General features: G+C 50.3%; 1 protein-coding gene across 1 annotated transcript in view; it reads right to left on the reverse strand.

Moving 5' to 3' along the window:
- LOC109881334 (histone deacetylase 4) overlaps window positions 1-22174 on the reverse strand; it is a gene marked incomplete in the record, with an annotated part of 59384 nt that overhangs the window by 25478 nt on the left and 11732 nt on the right. The window contains 1 exon segment of the mRNA XM_031824005.1: window positions 15919-15987. Coding sequence (XP_031679865.1) covers window positions 15919-15987 — 69 coding nt within the window.

Raw genomic sequence — 22174 nt, forward strand, 5'->3', positions numbered from 1 at the left:
ACACTGCATCCCCCCTCTTCCCTCTGAGTACAGAGAACTAGTTCCCTCTAGAAATACACCCAGTGTTGGACATTGCTCTGGCGTCACACACACACACAGCTCTCTATTCTTCAGATCACGGTTCTGTGAAATATATGTCTATAGCCTCAAGTGAACTAATTAAGGCTATAGGGGCTCTTTATGGATGCTAGGAGACTCCCCGTCAACACACACCCCCTTTGTGTTATTTGCTCTGACGTTGGCGTTGCTAGCGGGCGGAAGCGTAAGAGTAACTTCACAGTTGTGTTCTACATCACAGACATTGGTTTATGGGACAGTGGAAGGACATGGGGGAAGGCCTACAGTAGAAGGGTTCAGTCTAGCCGGGCAACAGGTAGGCCGCACACAACTATAAGCATGCAGTCTGCTATAGGCACCACTCTCCAGTTGTTTTAAACCACGGTCCACAAGCTCGGATTCCATTTCAGCAACAACCTGACTATGTGACGTCTCTCACGGGAGCCACTTATTTTGGCAAGATAAACATCGATATCTGGCCATCTCCCCCGGCTCGCGGTGACGTCAACACTTGCATCAAGTTCACGGAGATAACCACGCCTGTATCCCACTTTCCTCTCACCAAAACAAGGGCCAACGTGCACTCTGGCGCAGACACACCTGGCTTACAGTAAAGAAAGCCCTCCAAAAGTAGTTCTTACACAATAACCTACCTGCACCAAAACACGGCTGGCAGGAAGAGTTTTTTCCTCCTCCATCTAAACGGCTTTGAAAGCCTCTCAACAGTGTCTTGTGTAAAATCCTACCGTCTTACCCAGGAATTACACTCATTTTATTTATAATAAGAGGAATTATTTCTGACGCAAATACATTTTGGTAACACCCCTTATCAGCTACTGGTCTATAATGGATGATATTAAATCATTTATAGTTCATTCTATCAATGCATTATTAGACCTTACAATGCATTATATAACCTGAAATAAACATTCAGAACAGCTCAGGGCTCCTTGTGTAATACAGCACGTGCAACAGTACCTCAAATGAAGAGAGAAAACCCTGAGAAATAGATGGAGAGATGTGGAGGGAGGTGGCTGAGACATTTCACTGTTTTCCCCCTGTTCTCCCTTCCTATTTTCAGCTTCCACGGGGGAAGCTCCCCACCATGTGAGCCATAGATTATTCAGTAGTGACTTGGCTTATTCATGACACCAAACAGACTCCCTCCAACACTCCATATAAACCACCACTACTACTCTCTCTCTTCTTTCTCGCTCTGTCCCCCTCTCTGTCAGCCTCTTTCGCCCACTCTCTCAGTCTCTCTCTCCACACACATCTCTATCACACTTTTCTATCTATCTATTTACATCTCTCCTGTTTCTTCCCTCTGCCTCACCCTTCTCTTCTCTCCTCAGATAAACAATGTGTTTACCACCCCTGGGGGGCCTCCCTGCCCCCTCCCTCTGCCGGCTCCCATTACAGAACACAGATAGAAATAGATCTACCAGACAGTACAGCTGCTCACTCTGAAGCGCAACTCTGATTTAAAGCCTGTTGTCTGAGGATGTCCCTCAGTCTGATTGCAAAGGCTCTACACTCCACTCATTAAGTCTAATAGATGTCGAGCTCAACCCAGGCCAAGCCCTGCCTATCGCCGGTCAGAATGGGCCGGGGAGATATTATTTACCACGTTTAGAGATGTGGTGAGAAGTTTGTCACAAGGCCTGACGGGTGGCGAAACAAGGAGAGGGAGTGGTCTGTATGGGGACTGGAAGGTCAAAGGTTGGATGGGTCCTGCTTTCACCTTTCAGGTGGTTCAAGATCAATGATTATGAAGGAAACCAGAGATTTTGCAAAACAGTGACAATAAGTGCAGGTTCATGTACACCAGTCTTTCATATTAATACCTAGAGGGACAGAGGACGAGAGCCAACACGCCCAAGCCAACACCCCACAGGAAACCACGCGGAACTCTATCAGAGATCAGTCACTCAAATGGCCGGTCTGTCTGTCAGTCAGTGTCTTGCAGCCGCCCTCTGGCAGCTCCTCAACACGTCTGTTCCTCTAGTGACAGAGAGACAGGGAGAGAGGTGGGGTGTCTGTGTTCCTCTAGTGACAGAGAGACAGGGAGAGAGGTGGGGTGTCTGTGTTCCTCTAGTGACAGAGAGACAGGGAGAGAGGTGGGGTGTCTGTGTTCCTCTAGTGACAGAGAGACAGGGAGAGAGGTGGGGTGTCTGTGTTCCTCTAGTGACAGAGAGACAGGGAGAGAGGTGGGGTGTCTGTGTTCCTCTAGTGACAGAGAGAGAGGTGGGGTGTCTGTGTTCCTCTAGTGACAGAGAGAGAGGTGGGGTGTCTGTGTTCCTCTAGTGACAGAGAGAGAGGTGGGGTGTCTGTGTTCCTCTAGTGACAGAGAGACAGGGAGAGAGGTGGGGTGTCTGTGTTCCTCTAGTGACAGAGACAGGGAGAGAGGTGGGGTGTCTGTGTTCCTCTAGTGACAGAGAGACAGGGAGAGAGGTGGGGTGTCTGTGTTCCTCTAGTGACAGAGAGACAGGGAGAGAGGTGGGGTGTCTGTGTTCCTCTAGTGACAGAGAGACAGGGAGAGAGGTGGGGTGTCTGTGTTCCTCTAGTGACAGAGAGACAGGGAGAGAGGTGGGGTGTCTGTGTTCCTCTAGTGACAGAGAGACAGGGAGAGAGGTGGGGTGTCTGTGTTCCTCTAGTGACAGAGAGACAGGGAGAGAGGTGGGGTGTCTGTGTTCCTCTAGTGACAGAGAGACAGGGAGAGAGGTGGGGTGTCTGTGTTCCTCTAGTGACAGAGAGACAGGGAGAGAGGTGGGGTGTCTGTGTTCCTCTAGTGACAGAGAGACAGGGAGAGAGGTGGGGTGTCTGTGTTCCTCTAGTGACAGAGAGACAGGGAGAGAGGTGGGGTGTCTGTGTTCCTCTAGTGACAGAGAGACAGGGAGAGAGGTGGGGTGTCTGTGTTCCTCTAGTGACAGAGAGACAGGGAGAGAGGTGGGGTGTCTGTGTTCCTCTAGTGACAGAGAGACAGGGAGAGAGGTGGGGTGTCTGTGTTCCTCTAGTGACAGAGAGACAGGGAGAGAGGTGGGGTGTCTGTGTTCCTCTAGTGACAGAGAGACAGGGAGAGAGGTGGGGTGTCTGTGTTCCTCTAGTGACAGAGAGACAGGGAGAGAGGTGGGGTGTCTGTGTTCCTCTAGTGACAGAGAGACAGGGAGAGAGGTGGGGTGTGTGTGCAGCGAGCCCGACTCATCCCAACATGTTCCGGCCTGTCCCGGGCCTCCGGCTGACGTCAGCGTTCCAGTCTGCAGCGCGGCAGCCGGGAGAGAAAGGGGGAGATGTGGGACGTGAGGAACAGAAGGGTGAGATGTGAGGATATGAGGGTGCCCATAAATACGTGCACAAGTACATCTCTCGCTACTTAACCCAGACTAATCTATGGACGAGGGAGCACGTCACGGTCATACAGGAGACGCTCTGTCCTCCATGTCTGTGGGTGAAGACCGGTTCAAGCAGAGGTTGATCTCCAAAAGGGCTCATCCTCACCAGTGTAACAGAAATCTGTGTCAAGGCTGGGGGAGCAGTGTTTCCCCGAGCTCTATTCAGGCTAAAGCAACGATAGTGGAGACCCTGTATCAGGGGAAGTTGGGACCCCCGTTCTGAGTTGGGTCATCAGGTATTAACATGGTTCAGTATCAGTAACTCAACAGAGATGAAAATCAACACTAGACAGGCAAAACAGCTCGACCACAATGGTCAAATCTCATTTCCTTTCTCAAATGACAAATAAGCTGTTTAAGCGAGAGGTGTTTTCTTTACCATGCATCACGACTCGAGAGCTCGATGTGTATCAACCACATGGATTTACATCTGAGCGAGGAGAGGACCGGGGGGGGTGGGCAGATGTGTGTTATGGGAGACGTTTTCCACACCCCAAAGCATTATCCTGGGGTGGCATCAGATGACGACTGGGTCACACTGGGTATTACACACAGACAAAGGTCTGGAACTGGACACCAGCGGCTGGATGTGTCAAGCATCTCAAAGTACGAACTGATCTAGGATCAGTTTAGCCTTTTACATAATATTGAATGGACAGATGGGGGGGATCTGAGCCAAGATTACCACTCCTACCCTGGATCTAATGCATCCGATTATAGAAGCTGTATCAACAGCCTTGGAGAGACTGACATCATCCACATATAGCGTGCTTCAATGAGTGGGCTAAACAATGCTAACCAGGGACATGACTGTGGTTAAAATGAGGCAGTTGCACCATTCAGGCTAGTCACACCACCGGGTGTACACTCTTACTGCCTTGTTATTCTGGAACACAAAGAAATACAAGTAGAAAAGTGCCCATAGAGCATATGAGAGGAGGTCCATTGAGTCAGAGTATTGAATGGGGTTCTCCATATCTGTCTGTGGGCAGCAGTACAAGACGTACACGGTTTCCATGACAACAGTCCCCAGAAATCTTCTATGATGTCAGTAAGGGATATTTCAATATTTAATGGTGTCACTGCAGCTGAATAAAGAACAACACATGGTGTGGAGAGAGAGAAAGACAGAGAGAGAGAGAGAGCGAGAGAGAGCGACAGAGAGAGAGCGCGACAGAGAGAGCGCGACAGAGAGAGAGAGAGCGCAACAGAGAGAGAGAGAGCGCAACAGAGAGAGCGCGACAGAGAGAGAGAGAGAGCGCGACAGAGAGAGAGAGAGAGAGCGCGACAGAGAGAGAAAGAGAGAGAGAGAGAGCGCGACAGAGAGAGCGCGCGACAGAGAGCGAGAGAACGCGACAGAGAGCGAGAGAACGCGACAGAGAGCGAGAGAACGCGACAGAGAGCGAGAGAACGCGACAGAGAGCGAGAGAACGTGACAGAGAGAGAGAGAGCGCGACAGAGAGAGAGAGAGCGCGACAGAGAGAGGGAGAGAGAGCGCGACAGAGAGAGGGAGAGAGAGCGCGACAGAGAGAGGGAGAGAGAGCGCGACAGAGAGAGGGAGAGAGAGCGCGACAGAGAGAGGGGAGAGAGAGCGCGACAGAGAGAGGGAGAGAGAGCGCGACAGAGAGAGGGAGAGAGAGCGCGACAGAGAGAGGGAGAGAGAGCGCGACAGAGAGAGAGAGAGCGCGACAGAGAGAGAGAGAGCGCGACAGAGAGAGAGAGAGCGCGACAGAGAGAGAGAGCGCGCGACAGAAGAGAGGGAAGAGAGCGCGCGACAGAGAGAGAGAGCGCGCGACAGAGAGAGAGAGCGCGCGACAGAGAGAGAGAGCGCGCGACAGAGAGAGAGAGCGCGCGACAGAGAGAGAGAGCGCGCGACAGAGAGAGAGAGCGCGCGACAGAGAGAGAGAGCGCGCGACAGAGAGAGAGAGCGCGCGACAGAGAGAGAGAGCGCGCGACAGAGAGAGAGAGCGCGCGACAGAGAGAGAGAGCGCGCGACAGAGAGAGAGAGCGCGCGACAGAGAGAGAGAGCGCGCGACAGAGAGAGAGCGCCGACAGAGAGAGCGCGACAGAGAGAGCGCGACAGAGAGAGAGCGCGCGACAGAGAGAGAGAGCGCGCGACAGAGAGAGAGAGAGCGCGCGACAGAGAGAGAGAGCGACAGAGAGCGAGAGAACGCCACAGAGAGCGAGAGAACGCCACAGAGAGCGAGAGAACGCCACAGAGAGCGAGAGAACGCCACAGAGAGCGAGAGAACGCCACAGAGAGAGAGAGCGAGCGCGAGAGCGCGACAGAGAGAGCGAGAGAGCGCGACAGAGAGAGCGCGACAGAGAGAGCGCGACAGAGAGAGCGCGCGACAGAGCGAGAGAGCGCGACAGAGAGAGCGCGACAGAGAGCGAGAGAGCGCGACAAAGAGAGCGCGACAGAGAGAGCGCGACAGAGAGAGCGCGACAGAGAGAGCGCGACAGAGAGAGCGAGAGAGAGAGAGCGACAGAGAGAGCGAGAGAGCGCGACAGAGAGAGCGAGAGAGCGCGACAGAGAGCGAGAGAGCGCGACAGAGAGAGCGCGACAGAGAGCGAGAGAGCGCGACAAAGAGAGCGCGACAGAGAGAGCGCGACAGAGAGAGCGCGACAGAGAGAGCGCGACAGAGAGAGCGCGACAGAGAGAGCGAGAGAGAGAGAGAGCGACAGAGAGAGCGAGAGAGAGAGAGAGCGACAGAGAGAGCGAGAGAGCGCGACAGAGAGAGCGAGAGAGCGCGACAGAGAGCGAGAGAGCGCGACAGAGAGAGCGAGAGAGCGCGACAGAGAGAGCGAGAGAGCGCGACAGAGCGAGAGAGCGCGACAGAGAGCGAGAGAGCGAGACAGAGAGAGCGAGAGAGCGCGACAGAGAGAGCGAGAGAGCGCGACAGAGAGAGCGCGACAGAGAGAGCGCGACAGAGAGAGCGCGACAGAGAGAGCGAGAGAGCGTGACAGAGAGAGAGCGAGAGAGCGCGCGAGAGCGCGACAGAGATAGAACGCGAGAGAACGCGACAGAGAGCGAGAGAACGCGACAGAGAGCGAGAGAAGGCGACAGAGAGCGAGAGAAGGCGACAGAGAGCGAGAGAACGCGACAGAGCGACGAGAGCGAGAGAACGCGACAGAGAGCGAGAGAGCGCGACAGAGAGCGAGAGAGCGCGACAGAGAGCGCGACAGAGAGAGCGAGACAGAGAGAGCGAGAGAGCGCGACAGAGAGAGCGAGAGAGCGCGACAGAGAGAGCGCGAGAGCGAGACAGAGAGAGCGCGACAGAGAGAGCGAGAGAGCGAGAGAGCGCGCGAGAGCGAGAGAACGCGACAGAGAGCGAGAGAACGCGACAGAGAGCGAGAGAACGCGACAGAGAGCGAGAGAACGCGACAGAGAGCGAGAGAACGCGACAGAGAGCGAGAGAACGCGACAGAGAGCGAGAGAACGCGACAGAGAGCGAGAGAACGCGACAGAGAGCGAGAGAACGCGACAGAGAGCGAGAGAACGCGACAGAGAGCGAGAGAACGCGACAGAGAGCGAGAGAACGCGACAGAGAGCGAGAGAACGCGACAGAGAGCGAGAGAACGCGACAGAGAGCGAGAGAACGCGACAGAGAGCGAGAGAACGCGACAGAGAGCGAGAGAACGCGACAGAGAGCGAGAGAACGCGACAGAGAGCGAGAGAACGCGACAGAGAGCGAGAGAACGCGACAGAGAGCGAGAGAACGCGACAGAGAGCGAGAACGCGACAGAGAGCGAGAGCGCGCGACAGAGAGCGAGAGCGCGCGACAGAGAGCGAGAGCGCGCGACAGAGAGAGAGCGCGCGACAGAGAGAGAGAGCGCGCGACAGAGAGAGAGAGCGCGCGACAGAGAGAGAGAGCGCGCGACAGAGAGAGAGAGCGCGCGACAGAGAGAGAGAGCGCGCGACAGAGAGAGAGAGCGCGCGACAGAGAGAGAGAGCGCGCGACAGAGAGAGAGAGCGCGCGACAGAGAGAGAGAGCGCGCGACAGAGAGAGAGAGCGCGCGACAGAGAGAGAGAGCGCGCGACAGAGAGAGAGCGCGCGACAGAGAGAGAGAGCGCGCGACGAGAGGAGAGAGCGCGCGACAGAGAGAGAGAGCGCGCGACAGAGAGAGAGAGCGCGCGACAGAGAGAGAGAGCGCGCGACAGAGAGAGAGAGCGCGCGACAGAGAGAGAGAGCGCGCGACAGAGAGAGAGAGAGCGCGCGACAGAGAGAGAGAGAGAGCGCGCGACAGAGAGAGAGAGAGCGCGCGACAGAGAGAGAGAGCGCGCGACAGAGAGAGAGAGAGAGCGCGCGACAGAGAGAGAGAGCGCGCGACAGAGAGAGAGAGAGAGCGCGCGACAGAGAGAGAGAGCGCGCGACAGAGAGAGAGAGAGAGAGCGCGCGACAGAGAGAGAGAGAGAGCGCGCGACAGAGAGAGAGAGAGAGAGCGCGCGACAGAGAGAGAGAGAGAGCGTGCGACAGAGAGAGAGAGAGAGCGCGCGACAGAGAGAGAGAGAGCGCGCGACAGAGAGAGAGCGCGCGACAGAGAGAGAGCGTGCGACAGAGAGAGCGCGAGAGCGCGACAGAGAGAGAGCGCGCGACAGAGAGAGCGCGAGAGCGCGACAGAGAGAGCGCAGAGAGCGCGACAGAGAGCGCGACGCGGACGAGAGAGCGCGAGAGCGCGACAGAGAAGCGCGACAGAGAGCGCGAGAGCGCGACAGAGAGCGCGAGAGCGCGACAGAGAGAGCGCGAGAGCGCGACAGAGAGAGCGCGAGAGCGCGGACAGAGAGAGCGCGAGAGCGCGACAGAGAAGAGCGCGAGAGCGCGACAGAGAGAGCGCCGAGAGGCGCGACAGAGAGAGCCGCGAGAGCGCGGACGAGAGAGCGAGAGAGCGCGACAGAGAGAGAGAGCGCGCGACAGAGAGAGAGCGCCGCGACAGAGAGAGAGAGGCGCGACAGAGAGAGAGAGCGCGCGACAGAGAGAGAGAGCGCGCGACAGAGAGAGAGAGCGCGCGACAGAGAGAGAGAGCGCGCGACAGAGAGAGAGAGAGCGCGCGACAGAGAGAGAGAGAGAGCGGCGACAGAAGAGAGAGAGAGCGCGCACAGAGAGAGAGAGAGCGCGCGACAGAGAGAGAGAGAGCGCGCGACAGAGAGAGAGAGCGCGCGACAGAGAGAGAGAGAGCGGCGCGACAGAGAGAGAGAGAGCGCGGCGACAGAGAGAGAGAGCGCGCGACAGAGAGAGAGAGAGAGCGCGCGACAGAGAGAGAGAGAGAGCGCGCGACAGAGAGAGAGAGAGAGGGCGACAGAGAAGAGAGAGAGCGCGCGACAGAGAGAGAGAGAGAGCGCGCGACAGAGAGAGAGAGAGAGAGCGCGCGACAGAGAGAGAGAGAGAGAGAGAGCGCGCGACAGAGAGAGAGAGAGAGCGCGCGACAGAGAGAGAGAGAGAGCGCGCGACAGAGAGAGAGAGAGAGCGCGCGACAGAGAGAGAGAGAGAGCGCGCGACAGAGAGAGAGAGCGCGGACAGAGAGAGAGAGAGCGCGACAGAGAGAGAGAGAGCGCGCGACAGAGAGAGAGAGAAGCGCGCGACAGAGAGAGAGAGAGCGCGCGACAGAGAGAGAGCGCGGACAGAGAGAGAGCGCGCGACAGAGAGAGCGCGAGAGCGCGACAGAGAGAGCGCGACAGAGAGAGCGCGACAAAGAGAGAGCGACAAAGGGAGAGCGACAGAGCGAGAGAGCACGACAGAGAGAGCGCGACAGAGAGAGCGCGACAGAGAGAGCGCGACAGAGAGCGAGAGAGCACGACAGAGAGAGCGAGACAGAGAGAGCGAGAGAGCGCGACAGAGAGAGCGAGACAGAGAGAGCGAGAGAGCGCGACAGAGAGAGCGAGAGAGCGTGACAGAGAGAGCGCGACAGAGCGAGAGAGCGCGACAGAGAGAGCGAGAGAGCGCGACAGAGAGAGCAGAGAGCGCGACAGAGAGAGCGACAGAGAGCGAGAGAGCGAGAGAGCGAGACAGAGCGAGCGAGAGAGCGCGACAGAGAGAGCGAGAGAGCGCGACAGAGAGAGCGAGAGAGCGCGACAGAGAGGGCGAGAGAGCGTGACAGAGAGGGCGAGAGAGCGCGACAGAGAGCGCGACAGAGAGAGAGAGAGCGCGACAGAGAGCGAGAGAGCGCACGACAGAGAGAGCGCACGACAGAGAGAGAGAGAGCGCACGACAGAGAGAGAGAGAGCGCACGACAGAGAGAGAGAGAGCGCACGACAGAGAGAGAGAGAGAGCGCACGATAGAGAGAGAGAGAGCGCACGACAGAGAGAGAGAGAGCGCACGACAGAGAGAGAGAGAGCGCATGACAGAGAGAGAGAGAGCGCACGACAGAGAGAGCGTGACAGAGAGAGCGCGAGAGCGCGACAGAGAGTGACAGAGAGAGCGAGAGAGCGCGACAGAGAGAGCGAGAGAGCGCGACAGAGAGAGAGAGCGCGACAGAGAGAGAGAGAGCGCACGACAGAGAGAGAGAGAGCGCACGACAGAGAGAGAGAGCGCGACAGAGAGGGCGAGAGAGCGCGACAGAGAGCGCGACAGAGGGCGAGAGAGGGCGAGAGAGCGCGACAGAGAGCGAGAGAGCGCACGACAGAGAGAGAGAGAGCGCACGACAGAGAGAGAGAGAGAGCGCACGACAGAGAGAGAGAGAGAGCGCGCGACAGAGAGAGAGAGAGCGCGCGACAGAGAGAGAGAGAGCGCGCGACAGAGAGAGAGAGCGTGACAGAGAGAGCGTGACAGAGAGAGCGCGAGAGCGCGACAGAGAGAGCGCAAGAGCGCGACAGAGAGTGACAGAGAGAGCGAGAGAGCGCGACAGAGAGAGCGAGAGAGCGCGACAGAGAGAGCGAGAGAGCGCGACAGAGAGAGCGAGAGAGCGCGACAGAGAGAGAGAGCGCACGACAGAGAGAGAGAGCGCGAGAGAGAGAGCGCACGACAGAGAGAGAGAGAGCGCGAGAGAGAGAGCGCACGACAGAGAGAGAGAGAGAGAGCGCGAGAGAGAGAGAGCGCGTGAGAGAGAGAGAGAGAGAGAGAGAGCGCGACAGAGAGAGAGAGAGAGCGCGACAGAGAGAGAGAGAGCGACAGAGAGAGAGAGAGCGCGACAGAGAGAGAGAGAGCGCGACAGAGAGAGAGAGAGCGCGACAGAGAGAGAGAGAGCGCGACAGAGAGAGAGAGAGCGCGACAGAGAGAGAGAGCGCGACAGAGAGAGAGAGAGCACGACAGAGAGAGAGAGAGCGCGCGACAGAGAGAGAGAGAGCGCGCGACAGAGAGAGAGAGAGCGCGCGACAGAGAGAGAGAGAGCGCGCGACAGAGAGAGAGAGAGCGCGCGACAGAGAGAGCGCGCGACAGAGAGAGAGAGCGCGCGACAGAGAGAGAGAGAGCGCTCGACAGAGAGAGAGAGAGCGCGACAGAGAGAGAGAGAGCGCACGACAGAGAGAGAGAGCGCACGATAGAGAGAGAGAGAGCGCACGACAGAGAGAGAGAGAGCGCACGACAGAGAGAGAGAGAGCGCACGACAGAGAGAGAGAGAGCGCACGACAGAGAGAGAGAGAGCGCACGACAGAGAGAGAGAGAGCGCACCTTGAGAGACACCTTGGGGAATACAGAGAAAAAGTAATCTGGTTGATAGCCCATTCACTGCTCAATAGGGACGCATTGGAACGCAGAGCATTCAAAAGATGAGTCACTTCCGGATTGGATTTTTCTCAGGCTTTCGCCTGCAATATCAGTTCTGTTATACTCAGACAATATTTTACAGTTTTGGAAACTTTAGAGTGTTTTCTATCCTAAGCTGTCAATTATATGCATATTCTAGCATCTTGTCCTGACAAAATATCCCGTTTACTACGGGAACATTATTTTTCCAAAAATGAAAATACTGCCCCCTAGTCACAAAAGGTAGGAAGCAACAAAAGTGTGGTCAAAGACTTAGTAGTAGCTTAGTTGTAGTCACGATCTGGTTACCTATAACTACAAACATAGTTATGTTTTAGCGTTTTTACATATTTATTAACTTATTTCCAGATATCTTCAGAACTACCCACAAAGGTGCTACCTATCTAGTTCCAGCTGGCTAACGTTAGCTACTAGCCATGCTAGCATGGTATTACATTCCAAACCAAGTGTTCCCGAGCTACTATATACATCCATGAAGAAGAAACTATATAAATCCTCGTCTCCTGTGCGTTTGGTAGTCGAGCGAGTGTCATAGATTTCTGTCATTTGTAGCTAGTGCAGTAATACCCACAAGGACGGGGTTACAACTCATTTGTGACCCAAAAATGAGAAGCAACCTTTTAAGTTGGAACAGTGTGACTGGTTGACGTGAACGGATTGGAGTATGGGAACTGTGCGTACCCCTACTGTATCCAGTGCTCATTTCTCCCCGGAGGACTCCGATGGCAGGATTCGATTTGAGACTGACTCAAACCAGGTGCTGTGCCGAGTGTGAATGTGAAGCCTGCAACATCTATTTCCTACCAACCTACTGGTACATTGCGAGTGTCAGCAAGGCTGGAGATAAACCGGGTAAATTCTAAATGGATTTACCTCAATATATCACTATTGGATAAGCTACATTACATGAACAAAAATATATGGACACCTGGTTGTCGAACATCTCATTCCAAAATCCTTGGCATTAATATGGAGTTTGTCCCCCCTGCTATAACTGTTTATGGCTGCAGGGGCAGTATTGAGTAGCTTGGATGAAAAGGTGCCCATTGTAAACGGCCAGCTCCTCAGTCTCAGTTGCTAATATATGCATATTATTATTAGTATTGGATAGAAAACACTAAAGTTTCCAAAACTGTCAAAATATTGTCTGTGAGTATAACGTAACTGATATTGCAGGCGAAACCCTGAGGAAAATCAAAACAGGAAGTGGCTTCTATTTTGAAAACTCCATGTTCCATAGCCTCCCTTTGCTGGATTTAAAGGGATATGAACCAGATTCCTTTTTCTATCGCTTCCTCAAGGTGTCAACAGTCTTCAGACATAGTTTCAGGCTTTTATTTTGAAAAATGAGCCAGAACGATAACATCGCATCAAGTGATCACATGAGTTTTGCTCGCGCAACAGAATTTGGACAGCCATTGTTTTCCCCTCTCCTACTGTTAAAGACATTTGCGGTTGATATATTATCGATTATATATTTTAAAAACAACCTGAGGATTGATTATAAAAAAACATTGTGGACATTATGGAAACTATTTGGAATTTTCGTCTGCGTTGTCGTGACCGCTCTTTCCTGTGGATTTCTGAACATAACGCGACAAACAAACGAACGGAGGTATTTTGGATCTAAAAATAATCTTTATGGAACAAAAAGGAACATTTGTTGTGTAACTGGGAGTCTCGTGAGTGACAACATCCGAGATCAACAAAGGTAAACGATTAATTTGATTGCTTTTCTGATTTATGACCGAGCTACCTGATGCTAAGTGTACTTAATGTTTTATCGTGCGATCGATAAACATACAAACGCTTGGATTGCTTTCACTGTAAAGCATAATTTCAAAATCTGACACGACATGTGGATTAACAAAAGGCTAAGCTGTGTTTTCCTATATTGCACTTGTGATTTCATGAATATAAATATTTATAGTAATATTTATTGTATGTAGCGCTATGCTATTCAGCGGTTGTTGATGACACTTATCCCGATATCGGGATTGCAGCCATAACAAGATAACAGCCTCCACTCTTCTGGGAAGGCTTTCCACCAGATGTTGGAACATTGCTGCCATGACTTGTTTCCATTTAGACACAAGAGCATTAGTGAAGTCGGGCACTGATGTTGGGCGATTAGGCCTGGCTCACAGTCTGCATTCCAATTCATCCCAGAGGTGTTCGATGGGGTTGAGGTCAGGGCTCTGTGCAGGCCAGTCAAGTTCTTCCACACTGATCAACAATTTCCGTACAGACCTCGCTTTGTGCATGGGGGAATGTCATACTGAAACAGGAAAGGGCCTTCCACAAAATTTGGAAGCACAGAAACGTCTAGAATGTCATTGTATACTGTAGTGTTAAGATTTCCCTTTACTGGAACTAAGGGGCCTAGCCGAACCATGAAAAACAGCCCCAGGTCATTATTCCTCCTCCACCAAACATTAGAGTAGACACTATGCAGTCGGGCAGGTAGCGTTCTCCTGGAGTCCGCCAAACCCAGATTTCTCCGTCAGACTGCAAGATGGTGATCCGTGATTCATCACTCCAGAGAACACGTTTCCACTGCTCCAGAATCTAATGGCAGTGAGCTTTACACCACTCCAGCTGAAGCTTGGCATTGTGCATGGTGATCTTTGACTTGTGTGCAGCTGCTCGGCTATGGAAACCCATTTCATGAAACCTCCGACAAACAGTTCCGTTGCTGATGTTGCAACTGAGGACAGACTATTTCTATACCTGTCAGCAATGGGTGTGGCTAAAATAGCCGAATTCACTCATTTGAAGGAGTGTCCACATACTTTTATACAGTACCAGTCAAAAGTTTGGACACACCCACTCATTCAAGGGTTTTTTCTATATTGTAGAATAATAGTGAAGACATCAAAATGATGAAATGACACACATGGAATCATGTAGTAACCATAAACCTATTAAACAAATCAAAATATATTTTATATTTGAAAATCAAGTAGCCACCCTTTGCCTTGATGACAGTTTTGCACACTCTTGGCATTCTCTCAACCAGCTTCATGCACCTGGAATGCATTTCAATGAACAGGGGTGCCTTGTTAAGAGTACATTTGTGGAACTTCTTAATGCATTTGAGCCAATCAGTTGTGTTATGACAAGGTAGGGGTGGTATACAGAAGATAGCCCTAATTGGTAAAAGACCAAGCCCATATTATAGCAAGAACAGCTCAAATAAACAAAGAGAAATGACAGTCCATCATTACTTTAAAACATGAATGAAGGTCAGTCAATACAGAAAATGTCAAGAACTTTGAAAGTTTCTTCAAGTGCAGTCGCAAAAACCATCATGCGCTATGATGAAACTGGCTCTCATGAGAACCGCCACAGGAAAGGAAGACCCAGAGTTAACTCTGCTGCAGAGGATAAGTTCATCAGTTACCCGCCTCAGAAATTGCAGCCCAAATAAATTCTTCACAGAGTTCATGTAACAGACACATCTCAACAACTGTTCAGAGGAGACTGCGTGAATCAGGCCTTCATGGTCGAATTGCTGCAAAGAAACAACTACTAAAGGACACCAATAAGAAGAAACTTGCTTGGGCCAAGAAACATGAGTAATGGACATTAGATCGATGGAAATCTGTCCTTTGGTCTTAGGAGTCCAAATTTGAGATTTTTGGTTCCAACTGCCGTGTCTTTGTGAGACGCAGAGTAGGTGAACGGATGATCTCCGCATTTGTGGTTCCCACCATAAAGCATGGAGGAGGTGGTGTGATGGTGTGGGTGCTTTGCTGGTGACACTGATTTATTTAGAATTCAAGGTACACTTAACCAGCATGGCAACCACAGCATTCTGCAACGATAAGCCCAAACCAGATGGGATGGCGTAACGGGACTATCATTTGTTTTTCAACAGGACAATGACCCCTCACACCTCCAGGCTGTGTAAGCACTATTTGACCAAGAAGGAGAGTGATGAAGTGCTGCATCAGATGACCTGGCCTTCACAATTAACCGATCTCAACCCAATTGAGATGAGTTGGACCGCAGAGTTAAGAAAAAACAGCCAACAAGTGCTCAGCATATGTGGGACCTCCTTCAAGACTGATGGAAAAGCATTCCAGGTGAAGCTGGTTGAGAGAACGCCAAGAGTGTGAAAAGCTGTCATCAAGGCAAAGGGTGGCTACTTTGAAGAATCTAAAATATATTTTGATTTAACACTTTTTTGGTTACTACATGATTCCATATGTGTTATTTCATAGTTTTGATGTTTTCACTATTATTCTAAAATGTAGAAAAATAGTCCAAATAAAATAAAACACTTGAATGATAGGTGTGTCCAAACTTTTGACTGGTACTGTGTGTGTGTGTGTGTGTGTGTATAGTGTATCCGACTATCCCTTTGAAGGGACTGACCCAGTGCTTACCCAGTGCTAATGTAACATTAGCAAGCTAGTAGTGCTAACATTAGCAGGCTAGTTGGCTAGCAACCTTGCAAGCTGATTTGTTACAATAAATTCATAAAGTATTTACTGCAAATTAAATTGAAACCAGTAGTCATGACTGTAAACGATTTAGTTTAATCTGAAGCTATACATCACACCCCGCAAATGTTTTTTTTATGAAATTACTTCTGCATTCTTATCAGTTTTACTACACATAACGTTTCTCCACCAAGAAAGCCGGATTGCTTTCCTCTTAGCTTTGTGTGACAGACAGACCTTAAAAAACACACATTCTAAAGACAACGGTCAACATTCAGTCACATAATGAAAGACAGACAGGTAATGTGTTGGTCTCCTACCTGTGGGGATGTGGTTGAGGGCAGACGTCTTCAGGACATCCAGCTGCTGCTCCTTGCCCAGGAGTCCTTCTGTGGGAGAGGGAGAGAACTCTGCTTCAAATATGGTCCGCAACATCGAGATAACCCTCCCGCAATCAACCGACAACCGACCGAACTACACCTCTCTGAGATGATGCCGCGGTGGCTCCGAGGCAAGCAGCCTAACGGAGCAACCGTCGCTTCGCTATGGACCCAGAGAGCCTGAATCGCCTGGAAACAGCAGAGAATCTACGCTGGGAACTCATGCTGAGATGCCAGGGGTTCTCTGCCCTGAAGAAAGCTTAGTGTAATGGCACCGTTCATTCATCAGACAGTGTGTGTGGGTGTGTGTGTGTGTGTGTGTGTGTGTGTGTGTGTGTGTGTGTGTGTGTGTGTGTGTGTGTAGGCTGGTTGTTGGGCTCAGCTGAAACTGGCTGTGCTCAGCATAGCAAGTGTGGGAGAAAGGGATGGAGAGGGTGGGAGAGAAAATGAGGAGGGGAAAGGTAAAAATAACACTCCCTTTGGGTACAGCAAGCACACACACACACACACACCTAGCTGTGTGCCCATGCCCCTCTCCCGTCTGTGTACGTAGGCACCGAGGCTGAAATTATAGTGGCAACATGAAAAGGCTTTTGTACCAGCCGAGCCCTGGGAAGACAGGGCTATAAATAGACCAACCACAGAGGAGAGGAGGGGGAGACGGAGGGGAAACTGGGTAGGGGCTGAGATGAAGAGAAAAGGAGGGGGAGGGAACAGGGGCTATAGAGAAAATGATCAACAAGAAAAAAGGAGGGAAAGGAAAGAATCAGGGAAACGATATTAGAGAGATCAGAGAGCATAATGACATGGCCAGGAGCAACAAAACACCTCAGAAAAGGACATGGCCTACAGATGCAAAAACTAAAAACAAATCTCCCCTCACACACACAGGTTTGCTGTCCAGATAAGCCCACTTGGCAGTGGCGTACATAATGTTGCATCAAGCCATGAAGATGCTTTGCTTTCTTTAATTTCTTTAAAAACAGACAGTTGTCGAAAACAAAATGTGGGGTCCCTTCGGGGGAAAGAAACAGGAAAACAGGCTAGCGTCTAGCTGTGTTTGGTCTATTTCTGGAGCTCTCCCTGGACCAGACACACACAGAGGTTTAATTAGCTACGGGCCTTGGGCTATACCATGCAGTACTAACTCAACCGGCTGTGTGCGCATGGGGGGGGGGGGGGGGGGGGGGGGGGGCGTATATTCTCAGCTCTAGCTTTAGGAGCCGTCTGTATGTGTGCTTCACCTTGCAGATCAGGGAGGATGAGGCAAAACATGGTGCAAAAGAGGCCATTTATGACAAATAACAATGTGATCAAAGCCTTGTAGAGTATTTTACCTTCAGAGTTACAATGAGCAGTCCAGGTGTGGCCAGTGAGAGAGAGAGAGAGAGGACAGATGGCAGACCCACACTTTACCTCTCAGATGACCCAGATTGACGTCCACTGTTTATAGGACTACACACAGACACACGCCGCTAACACACACAGACACACGCCGTTAACACACACAGACACACGCCGCTAACACACACAGACACACGCCGTTAACACACACAGACACACGCCGCTAACACACACAGACACACGCCGCTAACACACACAGACACACGCCGTTAACACACACAGACACACGCCGTTAACACACACAGACACACGCCGTTAACACACACAGACACACGCCGTTAACACACACAGACACACGCCGTTAACACACACAGACACACGCCGTTAACACACACAGACACACGCCGTTAACACACACAGACACACGCCGTTAACACACACAGACACACGCCGTTAACACACACAGACACACGCCGTAAGAATACCCATACACCGTTAATACACCCAGACACTCGGCGTTAACACACCCAGACACACGCCGTTAATACACATACACAGTTAATACACCCAGACACATACACCATTAATACACCCAGACACATACACCGTTAATACACCCAGACACATACACCGTTAATACACCCAGACACACGCCGTTAATACACCCAGACACATACACCGTTAATACACCAAGACACACGCCGTTAATACACCCAGACACATACACCGTTAATACACCCAGACACACGCCGTTAATACACATACACTGTTAATACACCCAGACACGCTGCTAATACACCCAGAAACATACACCGTTAATACACCCAGACACTCGCCGTTAATACACCTACACCGTTAATACACCTACACCGTTAATACACCCAGACACATACACCGTTAATACACATACACCGTTAATACACCCAGACACACTGCTAATACACCCAGACACACTGCTAATACACCCAGACACACTGCTAACACACCCAGACACACTGCTAACACACCCAGACACACTGCTAACACACCCAGACACACTGCTAATACACCCAGACACACTGCTAATACACCCAGACACACTGCTAATACACCCAGACACACTGCTAATACACCCAGACACACTGCTAATACACCCAGACACACTGCTAATACACCCAGACACACTGCTAATAAACACACACACACACACACACACACCGTTAATACACCCAGACACACACGGTTAATAAACACAGACACACACTGTTAATAAACACAGACACACACTGTTAATAAACACAGACACACACTGTTAATAAACACAGACACACACAATAATACACAAAGACACATGCAAACCAATATCAGATGATATCTCCGCAAATCACACCCAAATTATCCAGCTCCCTGCAGCCGGACTTTGCTATGGAAATTAGGTGTGTGTGTGTGTGTATATGTGACTATGTTACAGGTAGACCATGTAGAATTGTTAGCATCGCTACTAGAGTGAAGGGCCTGTTTTGCATGGCTGTGTGCTGAGGTTCAGGTAATGACGACACCTGTGTCTGTCTGCAGCCTGTAATGGTACAGCAGCTGAGGGTTATATCAGCTGGCTTAGTCTCACTCTGTGGGCTGTAGTTAGACACACAGAGAGACTCTCACTGGAAACCACAGCTGATACCTGAGACAGACAGACACACGACAAGTGGAGGGAGATGAAGGTAAAGGAACAAACCTCCACACCCCCTCCCTTCCAGCCCTGAACCAGGGGCTTCCCTACTGCACCTCAAGAGGGCGCTCTGGTCAGGGTATCAGTCTGTGGAGGTGGTGACTGTTCTTCAACACTAGTCCTGAGAACCTGACAGGGTGTACAGGCTTTTGTTCAAGCAAAGCACTAACACTCCTGATTCAAGAAATCAACTGTTCATCAAGACCTTCCACATGAAAAGCACCACATCTCCATGCTGTGCAGAATAAATATGAACATGTGTGTGTGTGTGCGTGTGTGCGCACACGCTTGGGTGTGTGTGTGTGCATGGGTGTGCATGGGTGTGGGTGCATGGGTGTGCAGGGGTGTGGGTGCATGGGTGGAACTGCTGGCAGGGGTTCTATTAAATGATGTGCAGCCCTTTAAAGCAGAATTGAACCATAGGTAAAATGAATAGTAGTTCAAAGACTGATGGGAGGCCAGAGAGAGATCATAGAGACCAACGGGTTAGTACTGTAGTCTAACTAGACCACACTGGTAGTACTGTAGTCTAACTAGACCAAACTGGTAGTACTATAGTATCTAACTAGACCAAACTGGTAGTACTGTAGTCTAACTAGACCAAACTGGATATACCATAGTCTCTTAACTAGACCAAACTGGTAGTACTGTAGTCTAACTAGACCAAACTGGTAGTACTATAGTATCTAACAAGACCAAACTGGTAGTACTGTAGTCTAACTAGACCAAACTGGATATACCATAGTCTCTTAACTAGACCAAACTGGTAGTACTGTAGTCTCTAACTAGACCAAACTGGTAGTACTGTAGTCTAACTAGACAAAACTGGTAGTACTGTAGTATCTAACTAGACCAAACTGGTAGTACTGTAGTCTAACTAGACCAAACTGGTAGTACTGTAGTCTCTAACTAGACCAAACTGGTAGTACCGTAGTCTCTAACTAGACCAAACTGGATATACCATAGTCTCTTCACTAGACCAAACTGGTAGTACTGTAGTCTCTAACTAAACCAAACTGGTAGTACTGTAGTCTCTAACTAAACCAACGGGTTAGTACTGTAGTCTAACTAGACCAAACTGGTAGTACTGTAGTCTCTAACTAGACCAAACTGGTAGTACTGTAGTCTAACTAGACCAAACTGGTAGTACTATAGTTTCTAACTAGACCAAACTGGTAGTACTGTAGTCTAACTAGACCAAACTGGTAGTACTGTAGTCTAACTAGACCAAACTGGTAGTACTGTAGTCTAACTAGACCAAACTGGTAGTACTATAGTATCTAACTAGACCAAACTGGTAGTACTGTAGTCTCTAACTAGACCAAACTGGTAGTACTGTAGTCGAACTAGACCAAACTGGTAGTACTATAGTTTCTAACTAGACCAAACTGGTAGTACTGTAGTCTAACTAGACCAAACTGGTAGTACTGTAGTCTAACTAGACCAAACTGGTAGTACTATAGTATCTAACTAGACCAAACTGGTAGTACTGTAGTCTCTAACTAGACCAAACTGGTAGTACTGTAGTCGAACTAGACCAAACTGGATATACCATAGTCTCTAACTAAACCAAACTGGTAGTACTGTAGTCTCTAACTAAACCAACGGGTTAGTACTGTAGTCTAACTAGACCAAACTGGTAGTACTGTAGTCTCTAACTAGACCAAACTGGTAGTACTGTAGTCTAACTAGACCAAACTGGTAGTACTATAGTTTCTAACTAGACCAAACTGGTAGTACTGTAGTCTAACTAGACCAAACTGGTAGTACTGTAGTCTAACTAGACCAAACTGGTAGTACTGTAGTCTAACTAGACCAAACTGGTAGTACTATAGTATCTAACTAGACCAAACTGGTAGTACTGTAGTCTCTAACTAGACCAAACTGGTAGTACTGTAGTCGAACTAGACCAAACTGGTAGTACCGTAGTCTAACTAGACCAAACTGGTAGTACCGTAGTCTCTAACTAGACCAAACTGGTAGTACCGTAGTCTCTAACTAGACCAAACTGGATATACCATAGTCTCTTAACTAGACCAAACTGGTAGTACTGTAGTCTCTAACTAAACCAACGGGTTAGTACTGTAGTCTCTAACTAGACCAAACTGGTAGTACTGTAGTCTAACTAGACCAAACTGGTAGTACTGTAGTCTCTAACTAGACCAAACTGGTAGTACTGTAGTCTAACTAGACCAAACTGGTAGTACTGTAGTCTAACTAGACCAACGGGTTAGTACTGTAGTCTAACTAGACCAAACTGGTAGTACTGTAGTCTCTAACTAGACCAAACTGGTAGTACTGTAGTCTAACTAGACCAAACTGGTAGTACCGTAGTCTAACTAGACCAAACTGGTAGTACCGTAGTCTCTAACTAGACCAAACTGGATATACCATAGTCTCTTAACTAGACCAAACTGGTAGTACTGTAGTCTCTAACTAGACCAAACTGGTAGTACTGTAGTCTAACTAGACCAAACTGGTAGTACTGTAGTCTAACTAGACCAACGGGTTAGTACCGTAGTCTCTAACTAGACCAACTGGTAGTACTGTCATCTCTAACTAGACCAACTGGTAGTACTGTCATCTCTAACTAGACCAACGGGTTAGTACTGTAGTCTAACTAGACCAACTGGTAGTACTGTAGTCTAACTAGACCAAACTGGTAGTACTGTCATCTCTAACTAGACCAAACTGGTAGTACTGTCATCTCTAACTAGACCAAACTGGTAGTACTGTAGTCTAACTAGACCACACTGGTAGTACTGTAGTATCTAACTAGACCAAACTGGTAGTACTGTAGTCTCTAACTAGACCAAACTGGTAGTACTGTAGTCTCTAACTAGACCAAACTGGTAGTACTGTCATCTCTAACTAGACCAAACTGGTAGTACTGTCATCTCTAACTAGACCAAACTGGTAGTACTGTCGTCTCAAACTAGACCAAACTGGTAGTACTGTAGTCTAACTAGACCACACTGGTAGTACTGTAGTCTCTAACTAGACCAAACTGGTAGTACTGTAGTCTCTAACTAGACCAAACTGGTAGTACTGTAGTCTAACTAGACCAAACTGGTAGTACTGTAGTCTAACTAGACCAACGGGTTAGGACTGTAGTCTCTAACTAGACCAACGGGTTAGTAATGT

Source organism: Oncorhynchus kisutch, linkage group LG5, assembly GCF_002021735.2.
Source record: "Oncorhynchus kisutch isolate 150728-3 linkage group LG5, Okis_V2, whole genome shotgun sequence".
In the NCBI taxonomy this organism is placed as follows: Eukaryota; Metazoa; Chordata; class Actinopteri; order Salmoniformes; family Salmonidae; genus Oncorhynchus; species Oncorhynchus kisutch.